This window comes from Hemitrygon akajei, chromosome 17 (assembly GCF_048418815.1).
Source record: "Hemitrygon akajei chromosome 17, sHemAka1.3, whole genome shotgun sequence".
Lineage (NCBI taxonomy): Eukaryota > Metazoa > Chordata > Chondrichthyes > Myliobatiformes > Dasyatidae > Hemitrygon > Hemitrygon akajei.
The window spans coordinates 91,334,311-91,354,308 of NC_133140.1; the positions used below are offsets into that span (position 1 = coordinate 91,334,311).

Below are 19,998 nucleotides of genomic sequence, written 5' to 3' on the forward strand. Positions count from 1 at the left end.
AGCTTAGAAAAATAAAGGACTATGGGTAACCCCAGGTAATTCCTAAAGGTAAGGTCATATTTGGCACAGCTTTGTGGGCCAAAGGGCCTGTATTGTGCTGTAGGTTTTCTAATATCATCTTTGTTCAGGGCTTCCACTGAAATTGCCGTCTGGGTCTGTCTCACTCTTCCCAAAAGCTTCAGTACAACTGCAAGAGCCTGCTTCTTCTCAAGCTCAGTAACATGAGTACATATTCCAATTTCATTTTTCCAGCTTTCATAAGGTTTGCTCTCGTTGAATTCTGGCAAGATCCTATAGTTGGTAACCATTCTCTGCTGCCAATGTTCAAACAACAAAGACAAGATTTTCTTTCATTTTAACAATTTTGCTTTCTCCATTCACATTCACGTAAGGCTGCCATTTTCTTAAACCACCCCCACCCGCATTGTGTGCATGCCTAAATGAACAAGACTCAATATTTCTACCTTTGTAGCTGCATCAATATGTTGGGCCTAGGATAGATCCTCAGAGATGTTGACACCCAGGAACTAAATTCGTTCATTCTTTCCACTTCTGATCTCTCTATGAGACTTGTGTGTTCCCTCATCTTACCCTTTCTGAAGTCCACAATTAGTTCTTGATCTTACTGTCATTGAGTGCAGTCCACCTAACTACATGATATATCTCACTCCTGTGAAATACAGATATTTCACCATCTGAAATTCTACCAACAATAATTGTGTCGTCAACAAATTTATAGACGGCATTTGAGCTATGCCTAGCCACACAGTAAGTAATGGGTGTAGCGAGAGTAGAGCAGTGGGCTAAGCACACATCCCTGAGATGTGCCAGTGTTGATTGTCAATGAGGCAGAGATACTGTATCCAATCCGCACAGATTGTGGTCTTCTGGTTAGTATGTTGAGGATTCAGCTGCAGAGGGAGGTACAGAGACTTCCCTCTACAATTGGAGGTATTAGAGCTTTTTGATCAGAACTATAAGAATGATCATATTAAACGCAGAGCTGGAGTCAATAAACAGCATCCTGGCATAGGTATTTCTATTGTCCAGGTGACCCATGACTGCGAGAAGAGCCAATGAGATTGTGCCTACTGTAGACTCATTGTGGCGATAGGCAAATTGTAGTGGGTTCAGCTCCTTGTTGAAATAGGAGTTAATTATAACCATAACCAACCTTTCAAAATATTTCATCACCATAGATGTGAATGCTACTAAACGATAATCGGTAAGGTAGCTCACCTTGCCTTTCTTGGGCACTAGTATGATTATTGCCCTTTTGAAGCAGGTGGGAACTTCCAACTGTAGCAGTGAGAGATTAAAAATGTCTTTAAATACTCCTGGCAGTTAGTTGGCACAGGTTTTCAACACCATATCAGGCACTGTATTGGAGCCTGTCTGTCACCTTGTGAGGGTTCACCCTCTTGAAAGAACAGTCTGATGTCAGCCTCCAAGACAGAGATCACAGAGTCACTGGATGCTGTGGGGATTCTCATTGTTGTAGTTTTATTTTCCCTTTCACATCAAGCATAAAAGGCGTTGAGTTCATCTGGGAGTGAAGCTAACTCATGATGTTAGGTTTCGCTTTGTAGGAAGTAATGGCCTGCAAACCCTGCCAGAGTTGACGTGCATTTGATTCCGCCTCTAGCCTCATTAGATTTTGTTCCTTTGCTCTTGAGCCCTCCATAAGTCGTACTTATTTTTCTTGTCCTGGGTCACCAGACTTGAATGGCACAGATCTAGCCCTCAGCAGGCTACTAACCTGGTTCATGCACAGCTTTTGAGTTTGGAGTGTGCAGTATGTTTTTGTATGGTTTCAGAATACTACCTTGTTATTTGGCTTTTGTGCCATTTATTTCTAACTTAATGTAGTTTTATGTAATACACTACTGCTTCTACAAAACAACACATTTCATGACATATATCAGTGACAATAAACCTGATTCTGATTCTAGTCTGTGATGTGTGAAAAGCAAGCAGAGTTGAAAAGGTGACGGTTATTTCTTCAGCAGTTTGAATGGGGCACGACTGCGCAAGTGCGTGGAGGTCGGCCAGTGAGAACAGCGAGAAGAATTTAAAAGGAAGACAGATTTACAGAGCGGGCGACGGAGTAGAGGGAGACAGAGCAGGAAGGCTTTGGCTCAACGGGGCTTTGGGCAACGGGTCAAGGCCAGGTGGGTTATCTGTTTAAAGTAAAGACAGAGAGTATGTGTATGAGGCCGGTTTTCTGTGCTCAGTGTCAGGTGTGGGAGGTCCCAGAGACTCCTGGACGACCACATCTGCACCAGGTGCGGCGAGCTGCAGCTCCTTAGAGACCGCGTTAGGGTACTGGAGTTGCAGCTTGATGACCTTCGTCTGGTCAGGGAGAGTGAGGAAGTGAGAGAGAGGAGCTATAGGCAAGTGGTCACCCCGAGACCACAGGAGACGGAGAACAGGAGAAGGAAGGGCAAGAAGCAGGTACTAGAGAGTACCCCAGTGGCTGCCCCCCTTAACAATAAATATTCCTGCTTGAGTACTGTTGGGGGGGGGGGGGGAACGGCTTACCTGGGGGAAGCAACAGTGGTCGTGCCTCTGGCACAGTCTGGCCCTGTGGCTCGGAAGGGTAGGGAAAGGAAGAGGATGGCAGCAGTGATAGGAGACTCTACAGTTAGGGGGTCAGATAAACGATTCTGTGGACGCAGGAAAGAAACGCAGATGGTAGTTTGCCTCCCAGGTGCCAGGGTCCAGGATGTTTCTGATCGCGCCCATGATATGTTGAAGTGGGAAGGAGAACAGCCAGAGGACATGGTGCATATTGGTACTAACAACATAGGTAAAGGGAGAAGGTCCTGAAAAAAGACTACAGGGAGTTAGGAAGGAAGTTGAGAAGCAGGAACTCAAAGGTAGTCATCTCGGGATTACTGCCTGTGCCACGTGATAGTGACTGTAGGAATAGAATGAGTTGGAGGATAAATGCAAGGTTAAGGGATTGGAGCAGGGTGCAGGGATTCAGATTTCTGGATCATTGGGACCTCTTCTGGGGCAGGTGTGACCTGTACAAAAAGGACAGGTTGCACTTGAATTCGAGGGGGACCAATATTCTGGTGGAAAGGTTTGCTAAGGCTATTGGGAAGAGTTTAAACTAGAATTGCTGGGGGGTGGGAACTGAAGTAACGGAGGAAAGGGAGGTTGGCTCATAAATAGAGAAAGTTTGGAGACAGTGCAAAAGGGAGGATAGGCAGGTGATAGAGAAGGGACGCGTGCAGTCTGATGGTTTGAGATGGGTCTATTTTAATGCGAGGAATATCATGAATAAAGCAGATGAGTTTAGAACGTGGATCAGCACTTGGAGCTATGATGTTGTGGCCATTACAGAGGCTTGGATGGTGCAGGGGCAGGAATGGCTACTTCAAGTGCCATTACAGAGGCCTTAGATGTTTCAGAAAGGATAGGCAGGAGGCAAAAGAGGTGGGGGCACTGTTGATCAGAGATAGTGTCACAGCTGCAGAAAAGGAGGAAGTCATGGAGGGGTTGTCTACGGAGTCTCTGTGGGTGGAAGTTAGGAATAGGAAGGGGTCAATAACTCTACTGGGTGTATTTTACAGACCACCCAATAGTAACAGGGACATCAAGGAGCAGATAGGGAGACAGATTTGGGAAAGGAATAATAATAATAAGGTTGTTGTGGTGGGAGATTTTAATTCCCCAAATATTGATTGGCATCTGCCTAGAGTGAGGGGTTTAGATGGGGTGGAATTTGTTAGATGTGTTCAGGAAGGTTTCTTAACAGAACATGTAAATAAGTCTACAAGAGGAGAGGCTGTACTTGATCTGGTATTGGGAAATGAACCTGGTCAGGTGTCAGGTCTCTAAATTGGAGAGCATTTTGGATATAGTGATCACAATTCTGTCTCCTTTACCATAGCATTGGAGAGGGATAGGAACAGACAAGTTAGGGAAACATTTAATAGGAGTAGGGGGAACTATGAGGCCATCAGGCAGGAACCTGGAAGCATAAATTATAAACAGATGTTCTCAGGGAAACGTACTGAAGAAATGTGGCAAATGTTCAGAAGATATTTGCATGGGGTTCTGAGTAGGTGCGTTCCAATGAGACATGGAAAGGATGGTAGGGAGAGGTCAGCGGGAGACGCTCATGGAGTGAGTACTGTTTCAGATCTGCTCCATAACCTTTACTTTTTTTAACCTTTGATCACCCTTATTCAACTTATTTTTACCTACACCAAAAGATTCTTGATATTTTCTCGGGCTTATTGTTAAGAGCTTATTGTGAATTTTTGAAGATATGCAATCAGAAATGGCTCTTAGATCCAAAGGACAAGAACCGGGGCGTAACCCAAACGGTAATGGAAAGAAGCAAGCTCAACCGCAACGCACTGAGTTAACTTATGAACTGTTTATGGAGGTTTTGGATAAAAAAATTCGATGAACTACAACAAGTTTTCAAACAAGATATAAAGGCTTTTCAAGATTATATGGTTAAGACGGATTCAGTAATTAACCAGCAGCAAGCTCTTATCGCGTCTCTGCAAGAAGAAGCTCGGAAACGAGATTTGACAATTGATAAATTGCAACAGGATTTAATTTCGACCATTAAACTGGTGGAAACACTTAAAGCCAAGAGTGTCGACTTGGAGAATCGGTCCAGAAGACAGAACCTACGCATACTTGGTCTCCCAGACGGCATAGAAAAAGGCGATCCTTCGAAATATTTTGCTCAACTTTTAAAAGATGCGTTTCCGTCGGTTTTTCCAGAGAACCCCCTGTTACTTGACCGAGCACATAGAATTTGGAGTCGTTCATCGAGTGCTTCAGCTAAACCCCCGGTGGTAATTGTCCGGTTTCACTATGTGCACGACAAAGAGCAACTTATTCGTGAAGCTCGGAGGGTTGGGATGATTAAATTTCAAAATTACTACTTCCGTTTGGTGGAAGATTTTAGTCCTGAAGTTATGAAAAAAAGGCTTCTTTTTAAACCTCTGATGTCTGAATGTTATGAGAAAAATCTAAAACCTGCACTCTTATATCTGGCGAAGCTTAGAATATCTCCGTCGAATGCTCCACGTCAGGTTTTTCTTTCTACCATTGAAGTGAGAAAGTATCTGGAGGAGAACTTCCCTACTGCTACAGACACTAATCTCTAATAAATGAGTGATTCTGATTGTGTAAGATGGTTTTCGATTCCTCAAACCAGGGTTAGTCTCTGGTTATTGGTGTAGGTTTATCCTATACTTAATATTTAAGTTAAAGTGTGTTTTCGTTATATTAATCGTTCTGTCTTATACACTTTAACCACTATACTATATTTTTGACTATTATTTTTGTTCCCTTGAAGGTATATTTTTAACCTTTCGAAGGGAAATTTTTTGTATTATCAAGATGGTGGTTTTTTGCAAAAATATTCTTGGTTTTGGTTAAGATGGCGTTATTGTTTCTTTTCTCGTCTTCTTCCTATAATGTATCGCTTATCATAGTTTAAATACTTCTTGATTTGTTTGGGTTATAACCCGATTTATAAACTTTTATTAGTGATTATATTCTTTTTTTTACAACTAAGCATATTATGAAGCGTAGATTTTAGTGCTGTGATCATAATTTTTAAAGTTGGGGTGGTTTTTTTTTATATATCCTTTAAATACGGAGTGGTCTGCCGCTGATATGGGGGTAGAATTAGTCTCATTTTTTTCTTTTTCTAGCCATATTTTGGCTTTTTCTCTTTTTCTTGTGGGGGTGGGGTTTGGTCTGCTTTCCTTTTTTTTAATTTTTCCTTTACCAGTTTGTTTCAGTTTTTTCATTCGGGCTGTTTTTGAACTACAAATATGTCTACGATGTCGTCACTTCCGGGTCCGCTCTTTATTTTTGTTCCTCTTCCTCCGGGTGCATGAGTTTATAATTTGGTTAACCCTTTTTATACCAAAGGGTTGACTTTAGAAGCATGGCTCAAACCATTAACTTTGTGTCTTGGAATACTAATGGTTTAAACCATCCGATTAAACGAAAGAAGATTTTCAAAGTATTCCAAAGACTTAATGCGCATATCATTTTTGTACAGGAAACTCATGTGAGGAAGGAGGACAAATATCGCTTTTTTAGGTCTTGGCGGGGTCAACAGTATCATTCGAATTCGAATGCCAAAGTTAAGGGAGTTTCAATTTTTATTGACTCCTCTATTGCATTTGTTCAGCATGATATCCTTTCGGATCCGAATGGTAGATTTTTGTTAATTACGGGTTTACTCTGTAATAAAAAGGTTGCTATGGTTAATGTTTATGCTCCAAATGTGGATTGTCCTGATTTTTTTAAGTCCTTATTTACTTCTTTACCTAATTTAAATGAATATAAGTTAATAATGGGTGGTGACTTTAATTGTTGTTTAAATCCTTTGATGGACAAATCTATATCTATTCAGACTTTACCCAATAAGTCGGCCACTTGTATTAACTCCTTTTTGACTGATAATGGAGTTTTTGATATTTGGAGATTTCGCCATCCTAATGACAAAGAGTTTTCTTTTTTCTCGCATGTTTATCATTCCTATTCGAGAATTGATTATTTTTGTATTGACTCTTGTTTTATTCCATCGGTAATTGGTTGTAATTATGATATTATAGCTATTTCTGACCACGCTCCATTAAAACTTTCTATTAATTTTACGGATACAGCTTCAAGTGCTAGACAATGGCGATTTGACTCTTACCTTATTGCAAGATCCGGACTTTATTAAATTTATGAAGGAGCAGATCGATTTCTTCTTTTCAACTAATTCCACGGAAGATATCTCTTGCGGAACACTTTGGGACACTTTTAAAGCGTATATACGTGGACAGATTATCTCTTACTCTGTTGGTCTGAGAAAACGCATTAAGAAGGAAACTCTTTTATTGGTTGATAAAATTAAAGAGATTGACAAGAAATATTCGACCACTCCTAGTAGGGAGCTTTACAAACAAAGGGTTGAACTTCAAATGGAACATAGTTTATTACTTACATCTGCGATTGAAAATCAATTAATCTGATTTTTATATACATAGTGATAAATCGGGAAAACTGTTAGCTAGTCAGTTGAAGAATGTTTGGGTTAAACGTCAAATCACTAAGGTTCGTCAGCAGAATGGGGATTTGACAGTTAACCATGATGAGATAAATAAGTCTTTTCAAGACTTTTATACCTCCCTGTATCAATCTGAATTCCCTCAGGATCATAATACCATGTGTGATTTTCTTGGGAAATTGAATTTTCCAAAATTATCATCTGATGATCTTTCAGTATTAGATACTCCGATCACGGATGCGGAAATTAAAGGGGTTATTTCCTCAATGAATTCTGGGAAAGCACCAGGTCCAGATGGGTATACAGCAGAATTTTTTAAATGCTTTTCTGCTACTCTCGTTCCTTGGTTATGCAAGGTTTTTGAAGAAGCAATTAGATTGGGGAATTTGCCACAATCTTTTTATAGAGCTTCTATTTCTTTAATACTGAAGAAAGATAAAGACCCTACTGACTGTGCATCTTATAGACCAATATCTTTATTGAATGTGGACTCCAAGATCTTTTCCAAGTTACTGGCTTTCAGGCTGGAGAAGGTATTACCCCAAATTATTTCGGAAGATCAAACCGGTTTTATTAAAAATCGATACTCTTTTTTCAATGTTAGGAGATTACTGAATATTGTTTATACTCCTTCACATAGCATTTCAGAATGTGTTATTTCATTAGATGCGGAGAAAGCATTTGATAGAGTTGAATGGCCTTACTTATTTTATGTGCTGGAGAAGTTTAATTTTAGTCCGACCTTTATTTCTTGGATTAAACTGATCTATCAAATTCCAGTAGCTTCGGTGTTTACTAATAATCAAAGATCTCCCTTCTTTCGTTTATTTCGGGGCACTAGACAAGGTTGTCCTCTTAGTCCATTACTATTTAATATTGCTTTAGAACCTTTGGCAATTGCCATCAGAGAATCACAGGATATTTTGGGTATTAACCGTGGAACAGATATTCATAAGGTATCTTTGTACGCAGATGATTTATTATTATTCATTTCTAACCCTGAGAAATCTATTCCAGCAGTTTTATCATTGTTGGCTCAATTTAGTGAGTTTTCTGGGTATAAGTTAAATCTTAATAAGAGTGAATTGTTTCCTTTGAATAGACAGGTCCCAAGCTATGGTAATTTACCTTTTAAATTAGTTAATGACTCTTTTATTTACTTAGGGATTAAAATTACAAAAAACCATAAAGAATTATTTAGGTTTAATTTTCTACCCTTAATTGATCAGATTAAAGGCTTGTTTACTAAGTGGTCACCATTATCTTTATCTCTGATAGGTAGGATTAATGCTATTAAGATGGTTATTTTACCTAAGTTTTTATATATTTTTCAAGCGGTACCAATTTTTATTCCGAAATCCTTTTTTACTAATGTTGATTCAAAAATTTCCTCATATATATGGCAGAATAAAAATCCCAGGTTAGGTAAAACATACTTACCGAAGACAAAGAAGGAAGGTGGGTTGGCATTACCCAATTTCAGATTTTATTATTGGGCAGTTAATATTAGATATTTGTTATGTTGGTTGAAAGAATGGGATGGTCCTTCTGGCCCTCATTGGGTGAGTTTGGAAACTAAATCGGTACCAGGTTATGCTCTGGGTTCTATTTTAGGGACTTCTCTCCCTTTTGCTCTTTCTAAATTGCCGAAACGAATTGACAACCCGATAGTTAAATATACCTTACATATATGGTTTCAATTTCGGAAATTTTTCGGGTTGACTCAATTCGTTTTAAATATTCCTATTGTATCTAATTGTTTTTTCCACCCCTCAATTATAGATCAAGCTTCTTTGGCTTGGAAAACTAAGGGTTTATTAAGATTTTCTGATTTATTTTTGGACAATTGTTTTATGTCTTTTGAGCAATTATCTAATAAATATAATTTGCCTAGATTTCATTTTTTTAGATACTTACAAGTTAGGCATTTTTTAAGTACGGTACTTCCTACATTTCCAAATTTTGTGTCTTCAGATATTTTGGAGAGTTTGTTTGAATTAAACCCTTTTCAAAAAGGGCTTATATCAAAACTTTATAATATAATTATGAAGATACGTTCAGTGCCCCTTGATAAGACCAAAAAGGATTGGGAAAGAGAGCTCAATCTTATTATTCCTATTGAGAATTGGGATAGAATTCTTCAATTAGTTAATACATCATCTATATGTGCCAAACATTCATTAATACAATTTAAGGTTGTACATAGGGCCCATATGTCCAAGGATAAATTAGCTCATTTTTATTCTTATATAAACCCTATTTGTGACAGATGTCAATTGGAAATCGCGTCTTTAACTCATATGTTTTGGTCATGTCCGCTTTTGAAAAAATATTGGAAAGATATTTTTGATATTATCTCTGCGGTACTGAACATCGATTTACAACCCCATCCTATTACCGCAATTTTTGGTTTACCGATGATGGACTCACTTCATTTATCTCCTTCCGCCTGTCGAATGATTGCTTTTCTTACTTTGATGGCTAGAAGATCTATTTTGTTGAATTGGAAGGAAATTAATCTTCCCACTATTTCACTGGCTTTCTCAAACTATGCTATGTTTAAATTTAGAAAAAAATTAGAAGTGGTGTATTTGATACTTCTATTAAATTTGAAAGGATATGGAAACCATTTATTCAATATTTTCATATGATGTAATACGACCCTGTTCCAAGCTTATTGGTTTTTTCAGCTTTAATCGTATTTATATTGAGAGGATTGGAGTTGACGACATTGATGTTTATGTATTCTTGTGATATATTATAAACAGCCCTTTTTTTTCCCTCTTTTTTTTAGTTTTTCTTTTTTTTGCTTTTTTTGCTTTTTTTTCTTTAGACACTAGATTAGTAGTTTAGTAGGTTAGTTAACTTTGCATATACGTATATATTTTTTTCTTTTTTATATTATATATTATGAAATTTCTAGATATACCTTGTTTATATATATACTATATGGTTCATGTTTCGGGAAAACTTATACTGTATTCATTGCTTATGTATTCTTTCACGTGCAGTGGGAATTTGTATGTTTGTAATCCCTTTATTAATATATCAATTGTATTTTGTTCATAATATTATTAATACTAATAAAAAGATTGAAAAAGAAAGAAAGGATGGTAGGGTACAAGATCCGTGGTGCACAAAGACTGTTGTAAATCTAGTCAAGAAGAAAAGAAGAGCTTACGAAAGGTTCAAAAAACTAGGTAATGATATGAATCTGTAAGATTATAAGGCTAACAGGAAGGGGCTTACAAATGAAGTTAGGAGATCCAGAAGGGGCCATGAGAAGGCCTTGGTGGACAGGATTAAGGAAAACCTCAAGGCATTTTACAAGTATCTGAAGAGCAACAGGATAAGATGTGAGAGAATGGGACCAATCAAGTGTGACAATGGAAAAGTGTGTATGGAACCGGAGGAAATAGTGGAGGTACTTAATGAATACTTTGCTTCAGTATTCATCACAGAAAAGGACCTTGGCGATCGTAGGGATGACTTACAGCAGACTGAAAAGCTTGAGCATGTAGACATTAAGAAAGAGGATGTGCTGGAGCTTTTGGAAAGCATCAAGTTGGATAAGTCAGCAGGACCAGACGGGATGTGTCCCAGGCTACTGTGGGAGCAAGGAACCAGATTGCTGAGCCTCTGGCAATGATCTTTGCATCATCAATGAGGATGGGAGAGGTTCCGGAGGATTGAGGGTTGTGGATGTTGTTTCCTTATTCAAGAAAGGGAGTTGGGATAGCCCAGGAAATTATAGGCCAGTGAGTCTTACTTCAGTGGTTGGTAAGTTGGTGGAGAAGATCCTGAGAGGCAGGATTTATGAACATTTGGACAGGTATAATATGATTAGGAATAGTCAGCATGGCTTTGTCAAAGGCAGGTCGTGCCTTACAAGCCTGATTGAATTTTTTGAGGATGTGACTAAGCACGTTGATGAAGGTAGAGCTGTAGATGTAGTGTATACAGATTTTAGCAAGGCATTTGATAAGGTATTCCATGCAAGGCTTATTGTGAAAGTAAGGAGGTATGGGATCCAAGGGGACATTGCTTTGTGGATCCAGAGCTGGCTTGCCCACAGAAGGCAAAGAGTGGTTGTAGACGGGTCATATTCTGCATGGAGGCCAGTGACCAGTGGTGTGCTTCAGGAATCTGTTCTGGGACCCCTACTCTTTGTGATTTTTATAAATGACTTGGATGAAGAAGTGGAGGGATGGGTTAGTAAATTTGCTGGTGACGCAAAGGTTGAGGGTGTTGTGGGTAGTGTATAGGGACATTGATAGGATAAAAAACTGGGCTGAGAAATGACAGATGGAGTTCAACCCAGGTAAGTGTGAGGTGGTTCATTTTGGTAGGTCAAATATATGGCAGAATATAGTATTAATGGTAAGACTCTTGGCAGTGTGGAGGATCAGAGGGATCTTGGCGTCCGAGTCCATAGAACACTCAAAGCTGCTACGCAGGTTGACTTTGTGGTTAAGAAGGCAAACGATGCATTGGCCTTCATCAATCGTGGGATTAAGTATAAGAGCCGAGAGGTAATGTTGCAGCTATATAGGACCCTGGTAAGACCCCGGTTGAAGTAATGTGCTCAATTGTGGTTGCCTCACTACAGGAAGGATGTAGAAACCATAGAAAGGGTGCAGAGGAGATTTGCAGGGATGTTGCCTGGGTTGGGGAGTATGCCTTATGAGAATAGGTTGTGTGAACTCAGTTTTTCTCATTGGAGCGACAGAGGATGAGAGGTGACTTGATAGAGGTGTACAAGATAATGAAAGGCATTGATTGTGTGGATAGTCAGAGGCTTTTCCCCAGGGCTGAAGTGGCTAGCATGAGAGGGCATAGTTTTAAGGTGCTTGGAAGTAGGTACAGAGGAGATGTCGGGGGTAAGTTTTTTACGCAGAGAATGGTGAGTGCGTGGAATGGGCTGGCAGCAGCAGTGGTGGAGGCAGAAAAGATAGGGTCTTTTAAGAGACTCCTGGATGGCTACATGGAGCTCTATGGGTAAAGCCTAGGTAGTTCTAAGGTAGGGACATGTTTGGCACAGCTTTGTGGGCCGAAGGGCCTGTATTGTGCTGTATGTTTTCTATAATAGAGGTATGGGGAAAAAATTCCTAAAGTGTAATGAATGCCAGGAACTTGCTACTTGAAGACTGATGTAGGCAGGAACTTTGATATTTATAAGATTACCTGGGTAACCACAGGGTTTCAGATCAAGGGTGGGATGGGAATCCCATATATACGTGAGGCTGCACCTGAATGTTGTCTGCAGTTCTGGTCGCTTTGCCTTAAGAACAAAGGAAACTGAGGTGTAACCTTATAGAGGTGTATAAAATTATGAGGATCACAGTCTTTTACCAAGGTGAGGGCAGTCCTAAACCAGAGGTGGAAGAGGAGTGATGGTACAATGTGCTTCCCGATGAAGTGTTTGAGGTGGATACAGTGATATTACATAGATAAGAAACATTTAGGGGTCAGACACTGGCGAGATCAGCTCAGGAAGGCACCTTGGTTGGCATAGGCAAGTTGATCTGAAGAACCTGTTTCTGTGTGACTATAAATAGCTGCATTTTGGCAGGCATGAATGTGATGGGCCAAATAACTGTATTTTGTGTCATAAATGTAAATGATTTTGTGATTGAAGAGAGAAGTTAGCCTGGTCCTTGGGTGTTGCTGTAACCAAACTAATGGCAGCTTGTGTTTTTTGCTCCCTTCTTAATCCTGGTAGGACTGTGGTTGGGATAATCTAATTGCTACTGTGGTCTGTTCATGTCTGTAGGTAAAAGAACACCTTGGCGTGGAATCTTGCTGTTTGGCCCTCCAGGTACAGGAAAATCCTACCTGGCCAAAGCTGTAGCAACAGAGGCCAATAACTCCACATTCTTCTCTGTGTCTTCATCTGACCTCATGTCAAAGTGGTTAGGAGAAAGTGAGAAGTAAGTGAAATCTCTGATATCTGCACCCATGATCTTCTGTGTAAGGAGCAGTTCCATCTTTCAGCACACAGGACTTAAAGAAGTAAAAGTGTGGATATCTGGACATGTTCACTTTCAAACAAGAGAAAATCTGCAGATGTTGGAAATCTGACACAGAAAATGCATGAGGAACTCAGCAGGCTAGGCAGCATCTATGGAAAAGAGTAATTGTTAACTGTTGACTCTTTTCCGTAGATGCTCCATGTTCACTTGCAGTCTGTTTTATTGAGAACAGAAAGAAACATGACTGCATTGTAGTTATTTACGTCAATAGCCATTCAGCTTTCTTCGCATGTTCAAAGAATTAAAGTCCTTGGGGGATTGCTCTGTTTGGTTTGAAGGTTAGACCTATAACATTAGAAATGGTAGATCAGGCTCAACCTTTGGTCTTGGTTGAAAGGAGTGAGCTGATGTAAAATGAAACTTTCTGGTGAAACACAGTGTTTGTTGGACTTTGTGTAAGAACTAGTACCCAAGTCCAACAAGCACTGAACTAATTGTTCTTGCAAGATTAGACCAGAGTGTTATTTCAGTAAAATTGATACAGAGAATATTATCAGGATGCTTTGTGAAATTAATTTAGATTTTTTTAGTGGATAAACAAAGAGTTACTGATACAGTTGACATTTCGAGTTGAGACCAGGTCAGGATGGTTTATCCATTTCCATAGATGCTGCCTGGCCTGCTGAGTTCCACCATTTTGTGTGTGTTACTCTGGATTTCCAGTGTCTTCCGAATCTCTTGTGTTGAAACAAGTTGTGTGTTTATGTTGTACCTCCCTGTCTTTGATCTCTGGAAGAGTGAACTCCACTTATTCAGCAAAAACAGCTTCTATCTATACTAAACCTTTATCACAAGCTGCTTCAATGTGACTCCAGCACGTAGAAGTATCAGGAATGATGACGTAGAGCTTGTTAAGGAAGTGGGTTTTGAGCAATATCCTAACGGAGTGGGAGTTAGAGACGTTGAAGCAAATTCCAGAATTTTGGACTTTGACTGCATAGCTGATAAATGACAGTTGCTGTGGTTAACCTGAGAAAATTGGGATGTCAAGGAACTCGGAGATTTCTGCAACTGAGGGAAGAACCAAACATGTACTGTTCATTGCTCATTTGTTTTCCCCATTAGGCTTGATTCATCCTCTTCACGATCCTGGATGATGCTCAGATACTCTGTACCACTGCTTGGTGAACTAATTAAAATTCTGATCTTCATTCTTAAATTCACAGAGTCCATGAAGTATGGTTAGCATATGAAAGGCACGGGGGTGTATGGTGTAGTTCAGGACAATTGGATAAAAAATTGGCTTAAAGGAAGAAAGCAGAGGGTAGTTGTGGAAGGAAAGTATTCTGCCTGGAGGTCGGTGACTAGTGGAGTGCCGTAAGGATCTGTCCTGGGACCCCTGCTATTTGTGATTTTTATAAATGACCTGGATGTAGAGGTGGAAGGATGGGTTAGTAAGGTTGTGGATGACATGAAGATTGGAGGAGTTGTGGATGGAGCTGCAGGTTGTTGAAGGTTACAAGAGGATATAGACAGGCTGCAGAGTTGGGCAGAAAAATGGTAGATGGAGTTTAATCCGGATAAGTGTGAGGTGATGCATTTTGGAAGGACAAACCAGAAGACTGAGTACAGGTTTAATGGTCAGTTACTTAAGAGTGTGGATGAACAAAGGGACCTTGGGGTTCAAATCCATACATCCCTCAAGGTCGCTGCGCAGGTTGATAGGGTAGTTAAGAAGGCCTGTGGGATGCTAGGCTTCATTAACAGGGGGATTGAGTTCAAGAGTAGAGAGGTCATGTTGCAACTCTACAAATCTCTGGTGAGACCACACTTAGAGTATTGTGTTTAATTCTGGCCACCTCATTATAGGAAGGATATGGAAGCTATGGAGAGGGTGCAGAGGAGATTTACCAGGATGTTGCCTGGATTGGAGAACAAGTCATATGAAGCAAGGTTAGCAGAGCTGGGACTTTTCTCTTTGGAGCATAGAAGAGTGAGAGGGGACTTGATAGAGGTCTACAAGATTATGAGAGGCATAGATAGGGCGGATAGTCAGTACCTGTTTCCCAGGGCACCAATAGCAAACACCAGAGGGCAATGTACAAAATTAAGGGAGGGAAGTTTAGGGGAGACATCAGGGGTAAGTTTTTTACACAGAGGGCTGTGAGTGCCTGAAATGACTTGCCAGGGATGGTGGTGGAGGCTAAAACATTAGGGGTATTTAAGAGCCTCTTGGACAGGCAAATGGAGGGTTATGGGGTAGTGCAGGTTTAGTACTTTTTTTTTAAGGATTATATGGGTCGGCACAACATGGAGGGCTGAAGGGCCTGTACTGTGCTGTAGTTTTCTATGATTCTATAGTAATCTCCTTCACCTTTCAGAGATCCTTTTTTAAATCTTCTTTTCCTTAAAAGATCTTCTAGGAGAATTCTTACAGTACAGAATACAGACCCCTTGGCCTGACTCATCCATGCTGATCAAATTGCCTTACTTACTTTGTTCCATTTGGCCCATATCCCAGGGGTTCCTAACCTGGAGTCCACAGTCCCATGGTCAGAGTCCATGGCACAAAGAAGGTTGGGAACCCCTATTCTACCCCTTTCCTACCCATGAACATTTCCAACTGCCTTTTGTATATGTGTGCAAGACTTGTTGGGTAATCCTGTAACCCAAATCAAAAATGAAGTATGTGGATTCCAAAAATGAAGACATACTCAAATGGTAAAATAGTACAATCATGGCTGACAAGAGAAGTCAAAGCCATTGTGAAAGCAAAAGAAAGGGCATACAACAAAGCAAAAGTTAATGGGAAAATGGAGGATTGGGAAGTTTTTAAAAACCTACAGAGAACAACTAAAAAAAAACCATTAGAAGGGAAAAGATGAAATATGAAAGCAAGCTAGCAAATAATATCAAAGTAGATAGTAAGAGGTTTTTCAAGTATGTTAAAAATAAAAGAAATGAGAGTGGATATAGGCCAGCTAGAAAATAAGGCAGGAGAAATAATAATGGGGGACAGGGAGATGGCTGGTGAAGTAAATGAGTATTTTGCAACCGTGGAAGACACTAGCAGTATGCCTGATGTTGTAGTGTGTTAAGGAAGAGAAGTGGGTGCAGTTACTGTTACAAGGGAGAAGATGCTCAAAGCGCTGCAAGACCCAAAGGTGCATAAGTCACCTGGACCAGAGGAACTGCACCCTAGGGTTCCGGAAGAGGTAGCATTAGAGATTGTGGTGGCATTAGAAATGATATTTCAAAAATCATTGAATTCTGGCATGGTGCCAGAGAACTTGAAAATTGCAGATGTCACTCCACTCTTTAAGAAAGGAGGAAAGCAGCAGAAAGGAAATTATAGACCAGTTAGCCTGACCTCTCTGCTTGAGAAGATGTTAGTCAATTGTTAAGGATGAGATGATGGAGTACTTGGTGACACAGAACAAAATTGTACAAAGTCAGCATGGTTTCTTTCAGGGAAAATTCTGCCTGACGAACTTGTTGGAATTCTTTGAGGAGATTACAAGCAGGATAGATAAAGCAGGTGCAGAGGATGTTGTATATTTGGACTTTCAGAAGGCCCTTGACTAAGTGCCACACATTGAGGCTGCTTACCAAGTTAGGAGCCCCTAGTATTACAGGAAAGTTACTAACATGGTTACAGACACAAGGAAATCTGCAGATGCTGGAAATTCAAACAACACACACAAAATGCTGGTAGAACACAGCAGGCCAGGCAGCATCTATAAGGAGAAGCACTGTTGACGTTTCGGGCCAAGACCCTTCGTCAGGACATGATAACATGGTTACAGCATGGGATGATTGATAGGAGGCAGTGAGTGGGAATAAAAGGATCCTTTTCTGGTTAGCTGCCAGTGACTAGTGGTGTTCCGCAGGGGTCGGTGTTGGGACCACTTTTTATGCTGTATATAAATGAATTAGATGATGGAATAGATGGCTTCACACACAAAATGCTGGTGTTTCAAGCAACAGATGGCTTTGTTGCCAAGATTGCAGATGATACGAAGATTGGTGGAGGGGTGGGTACTGTTGAAGGAACAGGTAGGATGCAGAAGTACTTAGACAGGTTAGGAGAATGGGCAAGAAAGTGGCAAATGAAATACAATGTTGGAAAATGCATGGTCATGCACTTTGGTAGTAGAAATAAAATGTGCAGACTATTTTCTAAGTGGGGAGAATATTCCAGGAATCTGAGATGCAGAGGGACTAGGGAGTCCATGTGCAGAACACCCTGAAGGTTAACTTGCAGGTTGAGTTGGTGGTGATGAAGGCAAATGCCATGTTGGCATTCATTTCAAGAGGTCTAGAATACAAGAGCAATGATGTGATGCTGAGGCTTTATAAGGCACTGGTGAGGCCTCACCTTGAGTATTGTGAACAGTTTTGGGCCCCTCATCTTAAAAAAGACGTACTGGCATTGGAAAGAGTCCAGAGGAGGTTCACAAGGTTGATTCCAAGAATGAAAGGGTTATTGTACAGGGAACATTTGATGGCTCTGGGTCTGTATTTGCTGGAATTCAGAAGGATGAGGGGGTGTCTCATTGAAACCTTTCAAATGTTGAAAGGCCTAGACAGAGTAGATGTGGAAAGAATGTTTCCCATGGTGAGAGAGTCTAGGACAAGAGGACACAGCCTCAGGATAGAGGGGTGCCCTTTCAAAACAGAGATGCCGAGAAAGTTCTTTAGCCAAAGGGTGGTGAATTTGTGGAATTTGTTGCCACAAGCAGCTGTGGAGGCCAGGTTGTTGGGTGTATTTAAAGCAGAGATTGATAGGTTCTTGTGATTGGACATAGCATCAAAGGTTATGGGGAGAAGGCCAGGAACTGGGGTTGAGAAGGAGATATAAAAAAATAGATCAGCTATGGTTGAATGCCGGAGCAGACTCAGTGGGCCAGATGGCTTAATTCTGCTCCTACGTCTTATGGTCTAACCCTTAACATTTTGCCCACAGTTTCCTCTCCACAAACTTCTCCAAGAGCCTTTTGTACGTATCAGGTAATCAGTGCTGTTTCCTTTTCTCCCTCAGGCTTGTGAAGAATCTGTTTGAGTTGGCCCGACAGCATAAACCCTCCATTATATTTATTGATGAGGTTGATTCCCTTTGTGGATCGAGGAATGAAAATGAGAGTGAAGCGGCCAGGCGCATCAAAACAGAATTTTTGGTCCAGATGCAAGGTATGATAGAGCCGTTGTCACTCTCAGGCAGACCAATATATTTCATAGGCAGTTCAGTCTAGTAGTACATGGTTGCTAGAAGTGGTGTCACAGATAGAATAGGTGGTGAAGATACTGGCCTTCATCAGTTAAGACATTGAGTATTGAACTTGCAATGAAATGCTGCATTTGTACGAGACCTTGGTGCAGCTGTGTTTGGAATATTGTTTTCAGTTCTAGGGAAGTGGGGGTGCACAAGTGATTTGAATGAGTATTGTCAGGACACAAGGTATTGAGTTACAAAGAGACGTTGGGCCTTTTTTCCTTGGAGCACTTGGACCCTTTGTTTAAAAAGGGTTCTAGAAGTAAGCCTGGCAATTATAGACCTGTCAGTTTGACATCAGTGGTGGGTAAATTAATGGAAAGTATTCTTAGAGATAGTATTTATAATTATCTGGATAGACAGGATCTGATTAGGAGTAGCCAGCATGGATTTGTGCGTGGAAGGTCATGTTTGACAAACCTTATTGAATTTTTTGAAGTAGTTACGAGGAATGTTGACGAGGGTAAGGCAGTGGATGTAGTCTATATGGACTTCAGCAAGGCCTTTGACAAAGTTCCACATGGAAGGTTAGTTAAGAAGGTTCAGTCGTTAGGTATTAATGCTGGAGTAATAAAATGGATTCAACAGTGGCTAGATGGGAGATGCCAGAGAGTAGTGGTGGATAATTGTTTATCGGGATGGAGGCTGGTGACTAGCAGGGTGCCTCAGGGATCTGTTTTGGGCCCAATGTTGTTTGTAATATACATAAATGATCTGGATGATGGGGTGGTAAATTGGATTAGTAAGTATGCCGATGATACTAAGGTAGGAGGTGTTGTGGATAATGAGGTGGGTTTTCAAAGCTTGCAGGGAGATTTATGCCGGTTAGAAGAATGGGCTGAACGTTGGCAGATGGAGTTTAATGCTGAGAAGTGTGAGGTTCTACATTTTGGCAGGAATAATCCAAATAGAACATACAGGGTAAATGGTAGGGCATTGAGGAATGCAGTGGAACAGAGAGATCTAGGAATAACAGTGCATAGTTCCCTGAAGGTGGAGTCTCATGTAGATAGGGTGGTGAAGAAGGCTTTTGGAACGCTGGCCTTTATAAATCAGAGCATTGAATACAGAAGTTGGGATGTAATGTTAAAATTGTACAAGGCATTGGTAAGGCCAAATTTGGAATATTGTGTACAGTTCTGGTCACCGAATTATAGGAAAGATATCAATAAATTAGAGAGAGCGCAGAGACGATTTACTAGGATGTTACCTGGGTTTCAGCACTTAAGTTACAGAGAAAGGTTGAACAAGTTAGGTCTCTATTCATTGGAGCGTAGAAGGTTGAGGGGGGATTTGATCGAGGTATTTAAAATGTTGAGAGGGATAGATAGAGTTGACGTGAATAGGCTGTTTCCATTGAGAGTAGGGGAGATTCAAACGAGAGGACATGATTTGAGAGTTAGGGGGCAAAAGTTTAAGGGAAACACGAGGGGGTATTTCTTTACTCAGAGAGTGATAGCTGTGTGGAATGAGCTTCCTGTAGAAGTAGTAGAGGCCAGTTCAGTTGTGTCATTTAAGGTAAAATTGGATAGGTATATGGACAGGAAAGGAGTGGAGGGTTATGGGCTGAGTGCGGGTAGGTGGGACTAGGTGAGATTAAGAGTTCGGCACGGACTAGGAGGGCCGGAATGGCCTGTTTCCGTGCTGTGATTGTTATATGGTTATATGGAGCGTAGAAGGATGAAGGGTAATCTTATAGAGATGTT

The 19,998-nt window shown here is 40.5% G+C and overlaps 1 protein-coding gene across 1 annotated transcript in view; it reads left to right on the plus strand.

Annotated features, from left to right (window-relative positions):
* The window catches only part of LOC140740911 (vacuolar protein sorting-associated protein 4A), a 130,649-nt gene that overhangs the window by 94,921 nt on the left and 15,730 nt on the right, over positions 1–19,998 (plus strand). The window contains exons 6-7 of the mRNA XM_073070548.1: positions 12,822–12,978; positions 18,062–18,210. Of these exons, the coding sequence (XP_072926649.1) occupies positions 12,822–12,978; positions 18,062–18,210 (306 nt within the window). The remainder of the gene's footprint in view (positions 1–12,821; positions 12,979–18,061; positions 18,211–19,998) is intronic.